Source organism: Sprattus sprattus, assembly GCF_963457725.1.
Source record: "Sprattus sprattus genome assembly, chromosome: 5".
NCBI lineage: Eukaryota > Metazoa > Chordata > Actinopteri > Clupeiformes > Clupeidae > Sprattus > Sprattus sprattus.
Window position 1 is genome coordinate 31593107 of NC_137924.1, and position 17507 is coordinate 31610613.

The following is a 17507-nucleotide window of genomic DNA, read 5'->3' on the forward strand; positions in this document are numbered from 1 at the left end:
AGATCAGTCCCTGTTGTTTACTGAAATCTCAGCCATCTTCACGCTGTAGGACACAAGAACAAATGGTGGTGTGTATGAAAGTCTCTGGGTTCAGGTCCCAGATCTGCTCCTAGCTCTTAGCCTCCATTGCACCTTTGGCAGTGGTGTAGCCCAGGGTATACGCAGGTAAACGGAGTATACCCACTTATTTTTCAGTCAGCATTGCGCATACCCACTTCTTAAAACAGGGCGTTTATCCTGTGCTGTATGGGCTGCTTAAAAAAATTGCAAAATTAAGAGTATACCCACTTCTCCAGGGACCACTACACCACTGACCTTTGGGCTTATTTAAAACTGGGTTATTAAGAAGGGTTACATATTGCAGTTAAAGATGGGTTATGTATTGAGGTTGTATTAAGGACCTTCCAGCAAAGAAATGTTGACATCAGGTGCTCAAGTGAAATTAGTGTGAATGTGAGGACAGGTATGACCTAAAGATCCTTTAAGCTAGGACAGGAGCATGGAGAGATGTTTCTGGAGAAAAGCAAACAAGGGTCAATTCATGAATGTATTAATTAATTGAGTTATATAATTACTTTCTATTCAGTTATCAAAAGAGAAATAACTATTTTTTTGTCTCTATTTCCACCTTTGCCATTTTACAGAACTACAAGAGCACAGTGGAGAGGTGAGTGATCTGCCGTCTGTCTTTCTCTTCTATGTGGTTCTGAACCCAGCAGCACTGATTCCTGAATGTTATTCCAGAGCCCAGTGCACACTGCAGGATCCAGAGAGGGTTTCAGGAGCTCTGATCAATGTGGCAAAGCACCTGGGCAACCTGAAGTTCAGAGTCTGGGAGAAGATGCAGAAGAGTGTTCAATACAGTGAGTACTGACTGAAACAGACACACCAATAGAGATAGAGAGAGAGATCAGAGATGCACAGATCCACAGGTCATCGCAATTAAGACTATTTTACACTGACAATTAGAGGAACCCAAGGTTGTTAAATATGGTGACACTGACACACACACACACACACACACACACACACACACACACACACACACACACACACACACACAAACTGTAATAGTCATCAAATGATTTTCACCTCACTATTTTACACTAACAATTAGAGGAACCCAAGGTTGTTAAATATGGTGACACTGACACACACACACACACACACACACACACACACACTGTAATAGTCATCGAATGATTTTCACCTTTAGTTTGTGCTTTTATTATGATATGAACTACTTACTGGCCGAGAGTGAGGTCATGCAGGTAAATATCAGACAGAGGCCGTAAGGTATCGACCGAGCGATACCTGCATGACCGAACGGTCGAGGTTAGTAAGTTGTTTATTATATGGCATTTAAGCTCTTTTCATTTTGAAAATAAATGGTAATTGTAAATAGAAATCATGTTGTTTTGTTCAGCTCTCAAGTCTTCTCACGACAGTGTTTCAGGTGTTGCCTAGCAAACAATGACTTGCTAACTTCAAGTTATAATGATCAATAGAAAACGGACAACAGGGCTCAGCTTAAATGGCTTTAATTTACAGTTAAACACAAGGTTTTCAAACTATAGTAGTCAAGTCTTCATCATCACTTTCAATAACACATTTTCGCTGCTTCTGAAGTCCTATAAAGTATTACACGATATCAAAATGTTCGCGAATTCTTGAGGCTTTATTCTTCAACTGTCATCAACTGTCAATCATGTTACCACGACATTCAACTGGTTTCCTGTTCTCAGATAATTTCATTATAGGAGTCCTGATTCTATCAATACATGCTCATGGCTGTTGATATAATTTTTGATTTCTAATTTTTAAGGATGTAATGTTTAGTACTTGGTACATGGTATCACTCATTTTTAAGATTGATGGGGTGTGCAATAAGAGTACTTATCAGACCGCAGACCGGCTAGAACGTCAATACACGGCTGGCATGACTACCCATTAGCCAATCAGAATGCTTGTACTGTCGTTGCCATGTAATAAATATATATAATATAATATAATATGATATGATAAGAAATGCAACATGTGCCTGATTTAACACGACTCCCAGCATATGCCACGCCCACTTCTGGCCTTCTTTCTGAATCTTGATACAAAGACAGATCAATTAGCAGATAAAAATACAGATACAGATAATGACCTCTAGTTTGTATGTGTAAGTATCTCTTTGTATGTGCTTTTCCCACTTTAACCATTTGTGTTTCTCACTCAGCTCCTGTGACTCTGGATCCCAACACTGTAAACTCAATACTCATCCTGTCTGAGGATCTGACCAGTGTGAGACGTGGTGATGAGTGGCAGCAGCTTCCTGATAACCCAGAGAGATTTGATGAGAATGTTAGTGTCCTGGGCTCTGAGGGTTTTAACTAAGGGACTCACTGCTGGGATGTGGAGGTTGGAGAGAACACATGGTGGAATGTGGGTGTGATGACAGAGTCTCTCCAGAGGAAGGGGAACTTTTCCTCCATGGGTGGATGGTGGTTTGTGTGGTATAAAGATGGTGAATATGGAGCATGGTCTCCACCACAGCGCCCCACTCTCCTCAGAGTTAAGCAGAAACTCCAGAGAATCAGAGTGCACCTGAACTGGGACAGAGGAAAGCTGTCATTCTCTGACCCTGATAATAACACACACCTACGCACTATCAAACACACTTTCACAGAGAGAGTGTTTCCATACTTCCATATCGGTAGCATATCTCCTATGAGGATCTTACCAGTGAAGGCCTCAGTAGCAGTAAAGCAGTTCAGATCACTATGGTTCTTACTGCCATAGCACTGAACCATCCAGCACTGACAACGTGTTACAGATGAGAGTTATATTCACTAAAATTGATTTAATTAATCTACAATTCTGTTTTCCTTTTATTTTATTTAACCAGGGGGAATTTTGTAAGAACTTTAGGCTGGGTACCTCTCCAGCACATCCTGTTTAGTGTTGAGTGTCAACAGTGTCCCCTAGTGACAGGTATAGAGTAGTACCTGCAGGAACGACCTCAGATATGAAAGGAGACAAACCTATTCAGTCAAAGGCGCTGAGAACTGAAGACATAACGCTTATTTAATGAAAAAGACAAACTCATCTGTCATACCATACTTAAATTTTGCCTGTAAACTCTCTCCTCAGTGAAAGTAGAGCAGCACAGCAACAGATGATGTCAATTGATCATTTTGCCAGGTTAATAATGACTTTTTCATGCTGTTAAAATATCTTCATGTATTAACCATTCTGACTAATTGGTTGTATCGTTAGTTGCCTTAATAAAAATCCCAGAGGTGTCACGTGATCTGAACTCTGTAAATATTGCAAATTGAAGGGCAAATACGTACCTTTGACAGAAATGTATTGCAAAAGATATTCCTAAACTACTTCTTTTGATTTTCTAAACCTATGCTGATGGTGACGCAACATGGTTGCAGAATTGAACGGCCTGACAGAAATGCTATTAATGGTTTTTGCAAACATTTTATTCTGATTTATTTAGATTTAAACCTTTCTTAAGATACAAGTCATTGGGATTTTGATTGTTTTTTTAAACAATAATTATAATTTCTGATTTTAAGCCTCCTTTTATGATGAAGTACCACTTGTTTGTATCCTAAATAAGGGAAATTCAAAATAAAATAGAAAATAAAACATACGTACAACTAGTGCCAATCTAAATCTCAGGACTTTTAGTATTTTGTGTATTTAACTTTGTCCTTAACAATGATTGAATAACACACACTGAGAATATGCATCACATTTTCATCATTTTACAAGATAATACGTTTTGTAGTGTCCTTGGTCAAAAATGACTGCTGTGATTTATGAAGAAAATGCATACCTATTCATATCAACACCCAACTGTATTAAATGTGGCATCTGACAACTTTACCTTTTATTAAAACTCTAAGGATTCTTGGACATTCATTTCAAAGGCCCCATTTTCGACCAGGGACAAACAAATGTAAAATGAGTCGAAATGAACTTTATGACTCTTACTATAATGAATTGTATCCATTCAAGTAGATATGGATTTTTCTTAAAGATTGTTTCAAACCATCATGCACACCCAGGGCTCATCCTGTCTGAGGACCTGACAAGTGAGAGAGACAGTGATGAAAGACAGCAGCTTCCTGATAGTCCACAGAGATCTGACAATTGTGTCAATGAGGGCTTTAACTCAGGGACTCACTGCTGGGATTTGGAGATTGGAGGGAACACATGGTGGCAGTGGCTTAACGTAGTAACGACAGGCCCAGGTGCAAGATATTATTACGGGCCCCCCTAGTGAACGCAAAAAAATATATAATAATTGTAGCGTTCCCTACTTCCGCAACCACGTCTTAAAGAAACGCTCATAAAAGGTGTTTGTTATTGATATAAATATTGTTAATTAGTCAAGCTTACATATTTCAGAAGCGATGGGTGTGTACACAATGAACTTACTCTTGTTTGGCTCTCAGCAGCATTTATTACCGTAAAAATAGCTAGAAAGTAATAATAATAATGACCACTATTTACCCAACTTAGTAAAGCCTAGTAATCCTGCCCTACCATAATGTATGTAGGCTATAAGTTGTCTTTCTCATGTATGTCACAATAGCCGTAGGTTACTTTTAGCATGGTTGCTGGCACACCACTGAGGGCAGAAGCAGCGATGCTGATCCCAGCTGAACTGCTGCACTGCTGACTCAGTGGGCTGGCGACTAGTTGACGGGCTAGTTAAAAAGCCAAAATAATTGAATTTAGGCAACTTTAAAGGATGGTTTCTATGCAACATTGTATAAATGAGGGCCCTCATCTCCTTCAGACATACTCAGAGCCATAGAAGAGAAGATGGGGAGAGAGATCTCATCCCCCTAATACACAATCAGACCCATTGAAGAGAAGATGGGAGCTACATAGATGGCATATACATAGATAAAGAATAATTTAAATATTTTCATCTTTGTAACGTATTATCTACAAGTAAGTTCTTTTTCCATGGAAATGTACAGTGACACAAGGTGAAAAGTTGGTGACAGTGGGTTTCCTTTCTGTGTTCAGTGTTTTCCTGTCACTAAAACACTGCATTCACCACAGTCAGTGTTCTCTGTGTTTGGGTCAAGTTTGAGGGGCTTTGAGTGATTTGGTCTTCATGAAAAAGGCTTTTCAGTCCTTTTTATTTACTTTTAACAAATGCATCCAGCTTGTAGTGGGGTGTGGCATTTTCCTGGAGGACTGGCTGCCACACCACAAGATGGCCGCCAGTCAAACTACATCCCCCACAATGCAACAGGACTTCACCAGGTGTAGGTGCTTCAGGCACCTAGTTGTTGAAGGAGCCTTTAAGACAGGTGGTGCCTGTTGCGTGGGAGAGGGCCACGAGAGACAACAGAGTGCACCTGATGTGCATTTGGAGCGTGCGGGGAAGCGCTTACGGAAGCGCTTGCTGAAGCGCAACAGGAAGGGAGAAGGATAAGCCCAAGCCTGAAAGGACTGGACTGCCCACTGGAAGCTGACTGAGCAGAGGGAAGTAAATTGGAGTTTATGTGAATTATACAACCCTGAAGGAAGAGGGACAAAGAACATTTTGTGTTGGACTTTTAGGTTAGGTTTGAAGAACACTGCAGCACATGAACACTGTTTAATATTGATGATATTAACAATGAGAGAGCAAAGTCTGAGCATGAAGGATTTGCTTGCCACTGATCTGAGGTCAGGCTGTGAGTGTCTGTTAGTCATAAATCACACCCAAATCAACCGTTTCTGCAAAGACTGTCCCTCCTGGTAATGCGGTCGGCCAATGTTAGAGGGGTGGGGGGGTTGTTGTGTGAGGTTGGGAAGGATGGGTTTTTTGGAATATGAAACAGGGGGCCTGGAATGAAGGCTGTCTTACTGTTTTTCTTTTCAATCTGAGGATGTCATACATGTGGGTTCTATTGGATGTCTATATTGATGTCCTCATGCATTCAATGTTTTAAGAGTGCAGTAATGTAAATATTTTTATATTGCTTCAATACATGAGCATTAAACCTCTCTCTCTTTCTCTCCTTCCTCTTTTCTATCTCTCTCCTCCCTCTCTCCCTATCTCCCCCTCTCTTCTTCCTTCTCTCCTCCCTCTGTGCTGGGAAACACATGTCAACCAGTCCTGCAAAGACTGTTCCTCCTGGCAATGCAGGCGGCCTATCAGGCGCCTCTCTCTCTTGAGCAAGCCACGCCCTGGCTGAAGAACGAGGTTTGGCTGAGTTTGGCAGAGAGCTCTGACAGTCTGCTCTAGCGCTGTGACTGTAAACTAGATTTCATGTCAGTTGAATTTTTTGCTTTGTCTTGCCTGTGTGGTGACCTCAATAGGTGATAAGCCTGGACTGTATTTATCTTATGGGACATTTACATGACAGCTAGTATTCAGGACTACTGAGTTTTTCTAACCGTTTACCGACACAGAGGAGACTGTATCTGTAGAATGTTGGCCTCCAGGTCTTTCTCGGAGGACGACCTGTCCTGTCCGGTGTGCTGCGAGGTCTTCCAGGAGCCCGTTCTCCTGCCCTGCAGTCACAGCATCTGTAAGACCTGTCTGCAGAAGTGCTGGGAGACCAAAACGGTTCCGGAGTGCCCCATGTGCAGGAACCGCTGCTCCAAAAGGCAGTATCCCCTGAATCTGGCACTCAGGAACCTTTGTGAGATGTATTTAGAGGAGATGAACCAAGAAGCTTCAGCAGGGTCTGAGATGCTCTGCAGTCTGCACAGTGAGAAACTCAAACTCTTCTGTTTGGATGATAAGCAGCTTGTGTGTATGGTGTGTCGTGACTCAAACAAACACACACGTCACATTTTCATTCCCACAGATGAGGCAGCACTTCAGCTAAAGGTAAGGCTAAGAGTTAATGGGTTTCACGCATGCTTGTACATGTTGGTTTGGACACTTATAAAACAGGTCAAAGACAGCAGCCTTACATTTAGCTACTATATAATAACGGTCAAAAATAGAATAATTCACATCAAAACTAAAAAGAAAATATTTGTAATTTTTTTTTGTAATTCTCAAAGATGTCCACACACACACACACACACACACACACACACACACATACACACACACACACACACACACACATTCAGCTGACATGTTTTTCTGCCTTTAAGGATGCAGTCAGGCTCAAACTGGAGCCCCTGAAGATTAAACTGAAGGCCTCTGAGGAAGTTAAGACGACCCTCGACCAAACCGCTCAGCACATTAAAGTGAGTGGCAGGAATTCAGACCACAAATGTTACTACAAACCTTCAAGGGGATTCCATATCTAAAAGGATACTTTGTGTCAATGATATCCTGCAGGTCCAGGTGGAAAACACAGATATGCAGATCAAGGAGGAGTTTGAGAAGCTGCACCAGTTTCTACGAGATGAAGAGGCCGCCAGTATAGCTGCACTGAGGGAGGAAGAGGAGCAGAAGAGTCAGCTGATGAAGGAGACGATTGAGAAGATGAGCAGCCTGATCTTGTCCCTTTCGTACACAGTCAAAACCACAGAAGACGAGCTTAAGGCCAATAATATTATTTTCCTGCAGGTAGGAATCTCTCTCTGCGTGTTTGTCTCTCTGCCCACTATTGATACTAACTACCTAGTGACTAATTATAAATGGACTGTATATAGTGCTTTTCTACTCATACAGCACTCAAAGCACTTAAAGGCACCGTATGCAACAATTATGCTTCAGGATTAGGGTTAGGATAAGCAGTTTAACCTTAAAATAACAGCTTAAAAAAAATTGGGGCGCTACAATGACATTTAATATGGAGAATCGCGTTGTTGCCATTGGCATAGCAGGGTCGATAGGCATATAACTGCGTTATGTAGTTTTACCTGCCGATGCCCGCCGACCTGACTTGTTTACCTTCTACCGATCTAGTAAGTAGCTTATTTGCCGTCTTGCTTAGTCTTGTGTTGCACTTGCTTGATGTTGTTGACTGTGTAAGGACAGTCGTTGAGTAACTAGTTTGTCATAATGTCAAAGTCAGCACATTTCAAGAGATTTCGTTAGTTTTAGCTGCTAGCATACCTTTAGCGAATAGCTATTGTTACATACGGTACCTTTAACAGATTAATGCCTCAGACATCTACCCATTCACACCGATGGCAGAGGCTACTTTACCTCCTGAACCACTATCGCCATGAAAATTGTGAATATGAGAAATACTGGACATGGTGTGTGTGTGTGTGTGTGTTAGCATTTGTCTGTGTGTGTGAGTAAGTCACATACACCAAATTGTACACCATGTTGTTTTGTGTGTGTTTCTGTTTTCAGGTGTCTCTGTGTGAGTGAGCCTGTGTATGCTTGTATGTGCATACTTGTGTCCGTGCGTATGTGTCCGTGCGGGTGTGTGTGTGTTTCTGTGTGTGTGTTTGTCCGTGCCTGTCCATGCGGATGTGTGTGTGTGTGTGTGTGTGTGTGTGTGTAAAGTGGTGCAGATAGCAGATAACGTGTTACCTGAGCCCTGTCACAGATATGGGAACTGGTTTGTACGAGATCAACTTGCCCGGAGGATGTTCTTCTATCAGAGTCTAAACATTGACCTGAACTCCTGGAATGTGGAGTTTTCAGAATCCTCTGAAGTGCATTTAAAAATGTTCTTCCGTGTTGTAATGTAGTTTGGTATTGAAGAGTGTTCAAAACTCCTTTACACTTAGTCTAATGTTTTTATTTAAGATTTATTTTAGTTTCAAAACTGACAATGTTTCATTTTTTGTAACCCTCTGTTTCCAGAACTACAAGAGCACAGTGGAAAGGTGAGTGATCTGCCTCCTGTCTCTCTCTTCTCTGTGGTTCTGAACTCAAACACACATTAGCACTGACTCCTGAATGTTATTCCAGAGCCCAGTGCACACTGCAGGATCCAGAGAGGGTTTCAGGAGCTCTGATCAATGTGGCAAAACACCTGGGCAACCTGAAGTTCAGAGTCTGGGAGAAGATGCAGGAGATTGTTCAAAACAGTGAGTACAGAATCATGTATGCAAGTGTTTCCCAAACTTTTTAAAGTCCCATACCCCTTCAGATATTCAATCTCCAGCTATTTACCCCACCCCACACATAACATATAACTCTGCAATGTCTGGCTGAATTTGAGAAAGTTTTAAATCGTAACACAGCCGTGCACACAGAGAGAGTGACAGAGGGAGGAGGGGTGACTAGTTTTAGATTAACATTTATAATTTAAACATTTCATGTTTCAAATAGAGTACAAATTCTCTCTCTGCAGCTCTTGTGACTCTGGATCCCAACACTGCACACCCGCATCTCATCCTGTCTGAGGATCTGACCAGTGTGAGTGTCAGTCAGGAGAGACAGCAGCTTCCTGATAACCCAGAGAGAGTTAATCTGGACCCCAGTGTTCTGGGTTCTGAGGGCTTTAACTCAGGGACTCACTGCTGGGATGTCCAGGTACCTCATAATGCAGACTGGCTTCTGGGGCTTCTGACAGAGTCTGCCCACAGGAAGGGAGATGTGCACTCCAGGACAGGCCTCTGGTATGTGGGTCACGTTGGGGATAGCTACACAGCAGGTTCTCCACCGCAGCCCTCCACTCTCCTTGCAGTGAACCATCAACCCCAGAGGATCAGAGTGGAGCTGGACTGGGACAAAGGAAAGCTGTCATTCACTGACCCTGATAATAACACACATCTACACACTCTCACACACACTTTCACTGAGAAAGTGTTTCCTTACTTCAACACAGGTCTCATTCCTTTGAAAATCTTACCAGTGAAAGCATCTGTGACAGCAGAACAGTGCAGACAGCAAAGCAGACGTACCTTCAGACAGAAAGTAAGATAGACAGACAGACAGATATAGACAAACAGTCTGACTGAGTGACTGATTGATTGATTGATTGATTGATTGACTGGGGAAGAAGTCTAATAGCTGACTGGGGAGAGTCTAATAGCTGAAGTAGAGATGTTTATATGGGCAATTATGTAATATCCTAGTAAAGTAAGTTAAGCCTCTCATCATCTGATTCATCAAGTAAATAACGTGTCTTATGTGGCACATGTATTTTGATGTTTGGAAGTATGTTCTTGTGTAATTTCGTTTATCTGATTGCATAGTCATCTTGATAAAGTAAAAAATAAATAAAGACAATACTGACCAAGCTAAAGTGATTTTACTAATGTGATGCAACACAACACAACACAACACAACACACCACAACACAACACGTGTGTAGATCTCATTCCGGATATCATTTATGTTCACTTCTCGTGACTAAGTTCATTAAAACTGAGAGTCAGCCACTTGAATCTTTAAAGTTCTATTTGCGTGAAGAAATATTTCTTCATCATCAGAAGCACATAGGCAGCAGCTGGTGAGGTGTGTGTGAACTGGCAGCATACAATTCAGTAAGACAAAGCAAATATCATTATGCAATTATCTGTAAGAAACTTTCAAAACAGTAACCTGGTACAGTGTCTGGAATGTTAAATATGCGTCCTCTTGCCATGATTAAAACTAAGCTATTCACTCTCATATAAGAAGGCTAGCTTAGGTTTCATACAATGCCATTGATTAAAAGCAGCTTATGTAGCCAATGAATAATAGCATATAAATATAACAATTGTAGGCCTATGAACACACACACACACACTATTTTTGGGACTTATCAATGTATTCTACAGCACCCCTCGCCCAGTTGGTCAGACTAAAATCAGCTCCAAATTGTACAAGGCCACAATCTATCTCTATCTATCTAACTCTGCCAAAGTCGGGAGCCCCAGCTCCCGCACCTGCTCCACCGAAGACGACCATCGCTGTTCCCGACGTGGGTCCAGCAGCAGCAGCTGACTCAGCCATCGACATGGGTCCAGCAGCAGCCACTGATCCAGCAGCAACCGACGCTGGTCCTGCAACCCCAACCGTCGCTGACCCCTCAACCCCAGCCGTTAACGACCCTGCAAACCCAGCCGTTAACAACCCTGCAGTCACGGGTGCCTTAGTTCTAAGCACCCCAGGTGCCCCGTTCCCAGGAATCCCAAGTGTCCCAGGTATCCTAGGGGTTCCTCAAGTGCCTGTTCAGCCGTCCACCAAACATCCCGCCCAGTTTAGGCAAAACAGTTCAGGTTTTTTTTTTATATAGACTATTATCCTTTCTTCTTGTGTGTGTGTGAGGGGGACAAGCATAAATTGAATAAATAAATGATACAAAAACATATAATAAAATAGTCTGCAAATAAAGACTCCAGTCACACAACATCTAGTCTATGTTTACAGAGTGTACTCTATAACGCTGCCTATGAATGCTGCTGTCACGGAATCAGACTCCAGAAACAGATAAGCAGCAAGATACGGTTAATGTTTCCTTGACGCCACTCAGGCAGATTCAATCACAAACAAAGGAATTTTACAATTGCAAGATGAAGATTAGCCTCAGTCCAGTCTTGGCGCTGGTGTGATATTTACCCCCTGTGTGTGTGTGTATATGTGTGTGTGTGCGCCTGTGTGCGTGTGTGTGTGAGTGTGTGTCACTCCCATCCCCAGTCTATTAGCTCCCCTGGGTGTGTGTGTGTGTATGTGTGTGTGTGCGTGTGTCTGTGTGTGTGTGTCACTCCCATCCCCAGTCTATTATCTCCCCTCACCTGTGTGCAATCAACTGCTCATTATCTCCTACAAAACCCTTCCCACTCTCCAGTCTGTGTCTGGCCGACTTCCCAGTGGTTCCAAGTTGGTGCTTTTTTCATCTAGTTTTGCCCTTGTGGAACTCCTGTGTTTTGGCTCCTGTGTTTTCGCTCTTATGGATCTCTGTGCTTTTCTCCTTTGGATTTTGGACTGAGGCTAATCTTGATCTTGCAATTGTAAAATTCCTTTGTTTGTGATTGAGTGGCGTCAAGGAAAAATAAAAATAACCATAACTTGCTGCTAATCTGTTTCTGGAGTTCGTGACAGCAGCATTCATAGGCAGCGTTAGAGAGTACACTCTGTACACATAGACTAGAAGTTGTGGGACTGTTGGACAGGAATGAAGAGTCACTGAATCATCGAGTCTTCCTGGTGAACCTAGAAAGCTTACATGAAGAGACAAAAGCAGAGTGAAAGGAAGTATATGGATGTCTTTATTTGCCGACTATTTTATTATATATTTATATTATATACAATTTATTGTTTGGTGGACGGCCGAACAGAGACGGAGTGCTTGGTGGACGACCGAACAGGGACGGAAAGTTTGGTGGACGGCCCGGTGAACCGCCACCAGAGGCTGAGTGTCTGATGGGAGGCCGGATGGACGGCCGACCGGGGGCGGAGAGGCCAAAGATCTGGCAACCGGCTGGGAGCTCTGTCAGGAGCAAGGTGACCGCAACACATCTCTTCGACCAGGCCTGGGACAAAGTCGTCAGGGGATGTGGTCGGGGTTGCAGCACCCGTAGCTGGGGTAGTTGTGGTGGAAGCCTCCTTGGCTTCACCATCCGCGACGTCCTCAGCGTGAGCATCGCCACTGTCGGCGGTGCCGTCCACACAAACCTGGTCCCCCTCTGTGGTGTCATTCGCGCCAGCTGATGGACCAGCAGGGGTGCCCGGGACGGCAGGGACTGGGGAGCCTGGGACTGTGGGGACCGGAGTGCCTTGAAAGTGGGGACTAGGGTGCCCGGGACGGCAGGGACTGGGGAGCCTGGGACTGTGGGGACCGTAGTGCCTGGAAAGTGGGGACTAGGGTGCCCGGGACGGCAGGGACTGGGGAGCCTGGGACTGTGGGGACCGGAGTGCCTGGAAAGTGGGGACTGGGGTGCCCGGGACGGCAGGGACTGGGGAGCCTGGGACTGTGGGGACCGGAGTGCCTAGAAAGTGGGGACTGGGGTGCCCGGGACGGCAGGGACTGGGGAGCCTGGGACTGTGGGGACCGTAGTGCCTGGAAAGTGGGGACTGGGGTGCCCGGGACGGCAGGGACTGGGATGCCTGGGACTGTGGGGACCGTAGTGCCTGGAAAGTGGGGACTGGGGTGCCCGGGACGGCAGGGACTGGGGAGCCTGGGACTGTGGGGACCGGGAAGGCATGGACTGCAGGACCAGTGGCTGAGGTAGTTGCAGGGTCAGGGACAGGGACTGTGGCGGGGCCGGTGCTGCAGTGTCAGCGGCGTTTGGTGCTGCAGGGTCGGCGGTGGCTGGGGCTCGCTGCGGGCTCGGCAGGGACTGATGCAGGCTCAGCAGAGGCAGCAGCAGCTGTGGGTTCAGCGGAGGCCGAGGCAAAGGCAGAGGCAAAGGCCGCTATTGCTGCGGGGGCAGCGAAGGCAAAGGGTGTTGGGGGCTCAGCAGAGGCTGCTGCTCTTCCTGGCTCCACAGGGGCAGAGGCTGCTGGGGGCTCAGCGGAGGCCGAGGCAGCTGTTGGCTTTGCAGAGGTGGAGGCAGCTGTGGGCTTTGCAGCGGCAGAGGCAGCTGCGGGCTCAGTGGAGGCAGCTGTGGTCTCAGAACTGCTGCGATGGCGGGTGAGGGAGCCTTAGAGACAGGGTCTATGTCCTCTTCCTCCTCAGAAACAAAGCCTGCATAGGCATGATCCTCCCAGATGTAGTCCTCATCGAATCCTCAAAATCATCCTCCCAAAAATCAGAATCATAATCCAAGTCATTTTCGTAGACATAGTAACCCTTGCGTCATGCCTGAAGGATCGCAGCATCATCCACACAGACCAACTTCCCTGGATCCAAACCTTAGGGGTCCTGGGCGGAGGGAGTGGGAGCTGGGGTGGTCACCTTAGCGGGGTAGGTGTGGGGGCAGCAGAACCCGTAGGAGACGGATCTGCGGTGACGAGGCTGCGACGGAGCTCCTCCATGAGCTGCTGGAGGATTCCTCAGGCCAACCAAACTTCGCTTGTAGGTGCACGGTGAATGAGTGGAGTGCCTCAGTCACAGGCCCTCCCCACACAGCTGCTGCCCGTGGGAACGCCTGTCCCTGGAGGCGGAGAACAACGTAGCCCACTCGGGATCTTTCGGTGCTTCAGCCTCGACAGGGTGCTGGCACAATCGAGGAGAAAAGGCCAACAGTCCTCACGGGCAACGGAAAAGGAGAAGGGAAAGGGGGCTGTGGCGGTATCCATCTTGTCTTTACCCGGAGCAGAAAGCGAAGGCTGAGCTGGCTGAATCCGTCTTTTAGGGTCTGGTATTGGAACTGATCAAATACAGAGATGAACTTCGTAGGAAACAGGGTTTATTTCAGATGCAGACAGCCAAGGACAAATGAGACAGACCACAGGTTGTAGGGAACCCAGATGACGCGAACTATTGCAATACTCATCAACGTCAGGCATCAGGAAATCCGTACCTTGCAATACCAGACACAGAGTGAAGAGAGTGTGTGGTATAAGTAATGACAGTGACAGGTGCGGGTGATTAGTACACAGTGGTGGACAGTAACGAAGTACATGTAATTCGTTACTGTACTTAAGTAACATTTCAATGTATCTGTACTTTACTCAAGTACATTTATTTGGTAAGACTTTATACTTTTACTTCACTACATTTAAAGCGAAAATTATTACTTTTCACTTCTTTACATTTACAGAAACACTCGTTCCTTACTCGTTCCTTTTTTATTTTTAATAAAATACCAAAAGGTCAAAGTGTATCGCAACTACAACCAATCAGCGGCAGCACCCAGCGCGATTATCTGCTGAAGTTATCAACAGGTGTCGTCCTGATTGAAGCAAAGTCACGCTGGAGCTGGAAGCACAAGGTGGTGTACGTGCTTGTGGTCATTGAGAGTTCTTACTCCTAGAGATTATTAATATTATTTGTCAGGTAAATGGCTGAGGAGCTGACTGCAGCATCATCGGATGAAACAGAAGTTGGTGCCCAACAACCCTGGCCTTATTTAGCCAAATTGTTTGAACTCATCGAAAAGAAAAAAGAGTCCTATTACTTCAAGTGTCGCCTCTGCATTAAGAACAATACGCTGTCGGCATTCTGGAACTCACCATCAAATTTAAAAAAGCACATCGAAGTAAGTTCGCCATTACATGACTACTATTAACAGAGTGGTTATAAATATGCCCCGGTTGATTATACTACATTGAAATACATTACATTAACAGGTGCTTTTATCCAAAGCAACATGCTAGCACCCAAATTATCTGTGGAGATGCTAAGTGCCAGATTCTAAGTGCCAGTTGAATACAGCCTCCCTCACCAAACGTTACCGCCGGGGACACAGTCGAGTTCATGGCCAAGCGAAGTGAACTTCGCAATTCATTCCTATGCTATTGACTACTCTGTTTATGACAAGTGAAATTAATGGAAAATAAAATAATGAAACTTGAAGGAATGCTTTTTGTGTTGTTGCTTCAAATCCACTTGGTCTTACTTTAAGATAATATAGTTTTGAGTATTTTGGGTTTGATTAGGCAAATGTAAAGCATTGTTCACCTGTTCAAGTAGGGGTTTTGATGTGACAGTGTGTCTGAGTGAGAGAGAGTGAGTGTGTGAGCCAGTGGCTTATGCCAGAAAGTCTGTTCCTTAGTTCTGCTTTTCAATGTGCTCGGGTGACGAGGGTAGGAATGTCCAATACGGAAGCTATGAGTGTCCTCTCCGCCTATGTAGCTATGTTCAAGGCCAACAGATGTGAATGTAGTCCGTGTACGATATTGGTGCCTGGTTAGAGCAAAAGATAGTTAGTTTGCATGCAAGACCCTGTGTCGCTGTGCTATAACTATAACTAACATCAATGTAGCGGTTTGGTGAAGTGGCTATCTATATAACCTAACTATGGACAAGAATATCACAACAGTAATATTCAGTTTACAAACCAAATCAACAAATGAACATTGGCCAAGCATATGTCATCCAAAGCGTAGCCATGTAGCGATTATTCTATGCTTGCTAGATGTGCCCAGTTGTTGTGCTTTCAATCTTTGGGGGGAAACTAAAGTGGTGCGCTGGCGTGCTGCTCCAGCACCTCTGATGCCTGCTTTTGAGCCAGGCTGGACAGCGTTTGATGATTTGGAACATCAGGACCACCATCCCCCCATGTACAGTCAATAGAGAGAGAGTGCTTAAGCAAAGATGATTTTTAAGACAGATGAAGTTTGTTTCTTTGAGTTTTTATGCCGGTTTATTTTCAAGAGACCTGCAAACAAGAGAAAGGAAAATCAGATATGTCATAGCCAATGTCTTATGCAAAGAGAAAGTAAGGAGAGAGAATACAATAATGATTACATTAATTAAGCCATTAAGCCATTAAGTAATTTATTCACTGGAGGCATAGGTCAACTTGCAGACTAATACAAATATGATAACAACAGAATTAATATGAATGAAACAGTCAGATGAGAATAATTTCTCCTAATTAAATAGAAGAGTAGTTGCATTGAGTTGATACGGTTATAGCATTTCTTATAATTAGGGTTATTTTCAACCCACCATTTTTTCAGAGTGCAGGCTCTGGCCCTAAATGTTTACTCAGAAAAGCCATGTTACATAGGCAAACGCACGTTCTTGGTTACATCCCACAGGTTTCTGTTTTTTTCATTATTATGAATTTAAATGTGACTTAAATTCTCTCAAACACGTTCAACACAAATAGATTATATTAATATGATGTCATTTATTATTTTCATATTGCTTCAAATGTGTGGCGTGTTTCAAGCATTTCCAATGTAATAAGCAGTGAAACTAGATATGTAGTTTTTTCACAAAAGCTTAAATACTATGCTTCATAGTAGCTTCACTTTAAGATTTTGTTCAGTAAATGTCTGACATGTATGGGGGGATTAAGTGGCACTCCAAGCTTCCAAACACTGAACACTCCTCTGTTCAAGAATTACAAATATTAAATGCTTTTAAAAGGTTTTCTGATCAAATTCACAAGTAGAAGAATAAGAGGAGGGGCCAACAATTAGATTGGCAGATTTAGAATGTTGTGACATCATCGATGGAGCCATTTTCAAAGTGGAATGCGCCAGAGTTCTACTTCTGTCAAAGTAGAATGTTTGTGTTCAAGAGATCCATTACTGAATTTTTCAGAGAAACTGCAACCCACAACTCACTTCTGAGAGATATATTGCTTATTTTGGAGAACAGGATGGCGATGATTTTTCATCCTTGTGATCTCAAGTATTACTTCTACTGCGATGAAGGTATGTTGAGTTCCTAAATGTAGACCATAATTGTCAAATTCCCTTAATTCATTTGATGTATTCATGAAACTTCAAACTTGACTTCTTTCCTTAGGTGTACAGCAAGTCTTGCCACCGCAGACACTTGGCACCTTTGTTCATGGCATTGGTAAGTGTTTTCCTTAATTTTCCATCTTTGAATAGCCACTTTTATACCTGATAAATACTGAACACAGAACCTCATCTTCAGTAATATATATATATTTTTTTTTACAGCAGCCTTCATGCCTGGTTCTGAAGCCATTAGCTTGCCAAATGAAAATGGTTACCAGCCACATGAGTACCTCTCTGGATACTACATCTACCTAGTCAACACTGCTCAGCCACAGTTCCTGCTCGTGACCGAGTTCCCTGTGTTTCCCATTGTACACCCTCAGGGATACTA

The 17507-nt window shown here is 43.9% G+C and overlaps 2 protein-coding genes across 2 annotated transcripts in view; both read left to right on the forward strand.

Moving 5' to 3' along the window:
- The window catches only part of LOC308366131 (E3 ubiquitin-protein ligase TRIM35-like), a gene marked incomplete at both ends in the record, with an annotated part of 185644 nt that extends 172603 nt beyond the window's left edge, over window positions 1–13041 (forward strand). Inside the window, 6 exons of the mRNA XM_080839767.1 lie at window positions 8741–8763; window positions 8849–8967; window positions 9234–9799; window positions 10734–11013; window positions 12219–12445; window positions 12604–13041. Coding sequence (XP_080695893.1) covers window positions 8741–8763; window positions 8849–8967; window positions 9234–9799; window positions 10734–11013; window positions 12219–12445; window positions 12604–13041 — 1653 coding nt within the window. The remainder of the gene's footprint in view (window positions 1–8740; window positions 8764–8848; window positions 8968–9233; window positions 9800–10733; window positions 11014–12218; window positions 12446–12603) is intronic.
- On the forward strand, window positions 6443–8664 carry LOC308365528 (zinc-binding protein A33-like; the record flags this gene model as incomplete). The annotated part of the gene is made up of 3 exons (XM_080838995.1): window positions 6443–6847; window positions 7313–7543; window positions 8626–8664. 3 exons carry the CDS (start codon window positions 6443–6445, stop codon window positions 8662–8664), a joined length of 675 nt encoding a protein of 224 aa, XP_080695121.1.
- Window positions 13042–17507: the final 4466 nt, after the last annotated feature.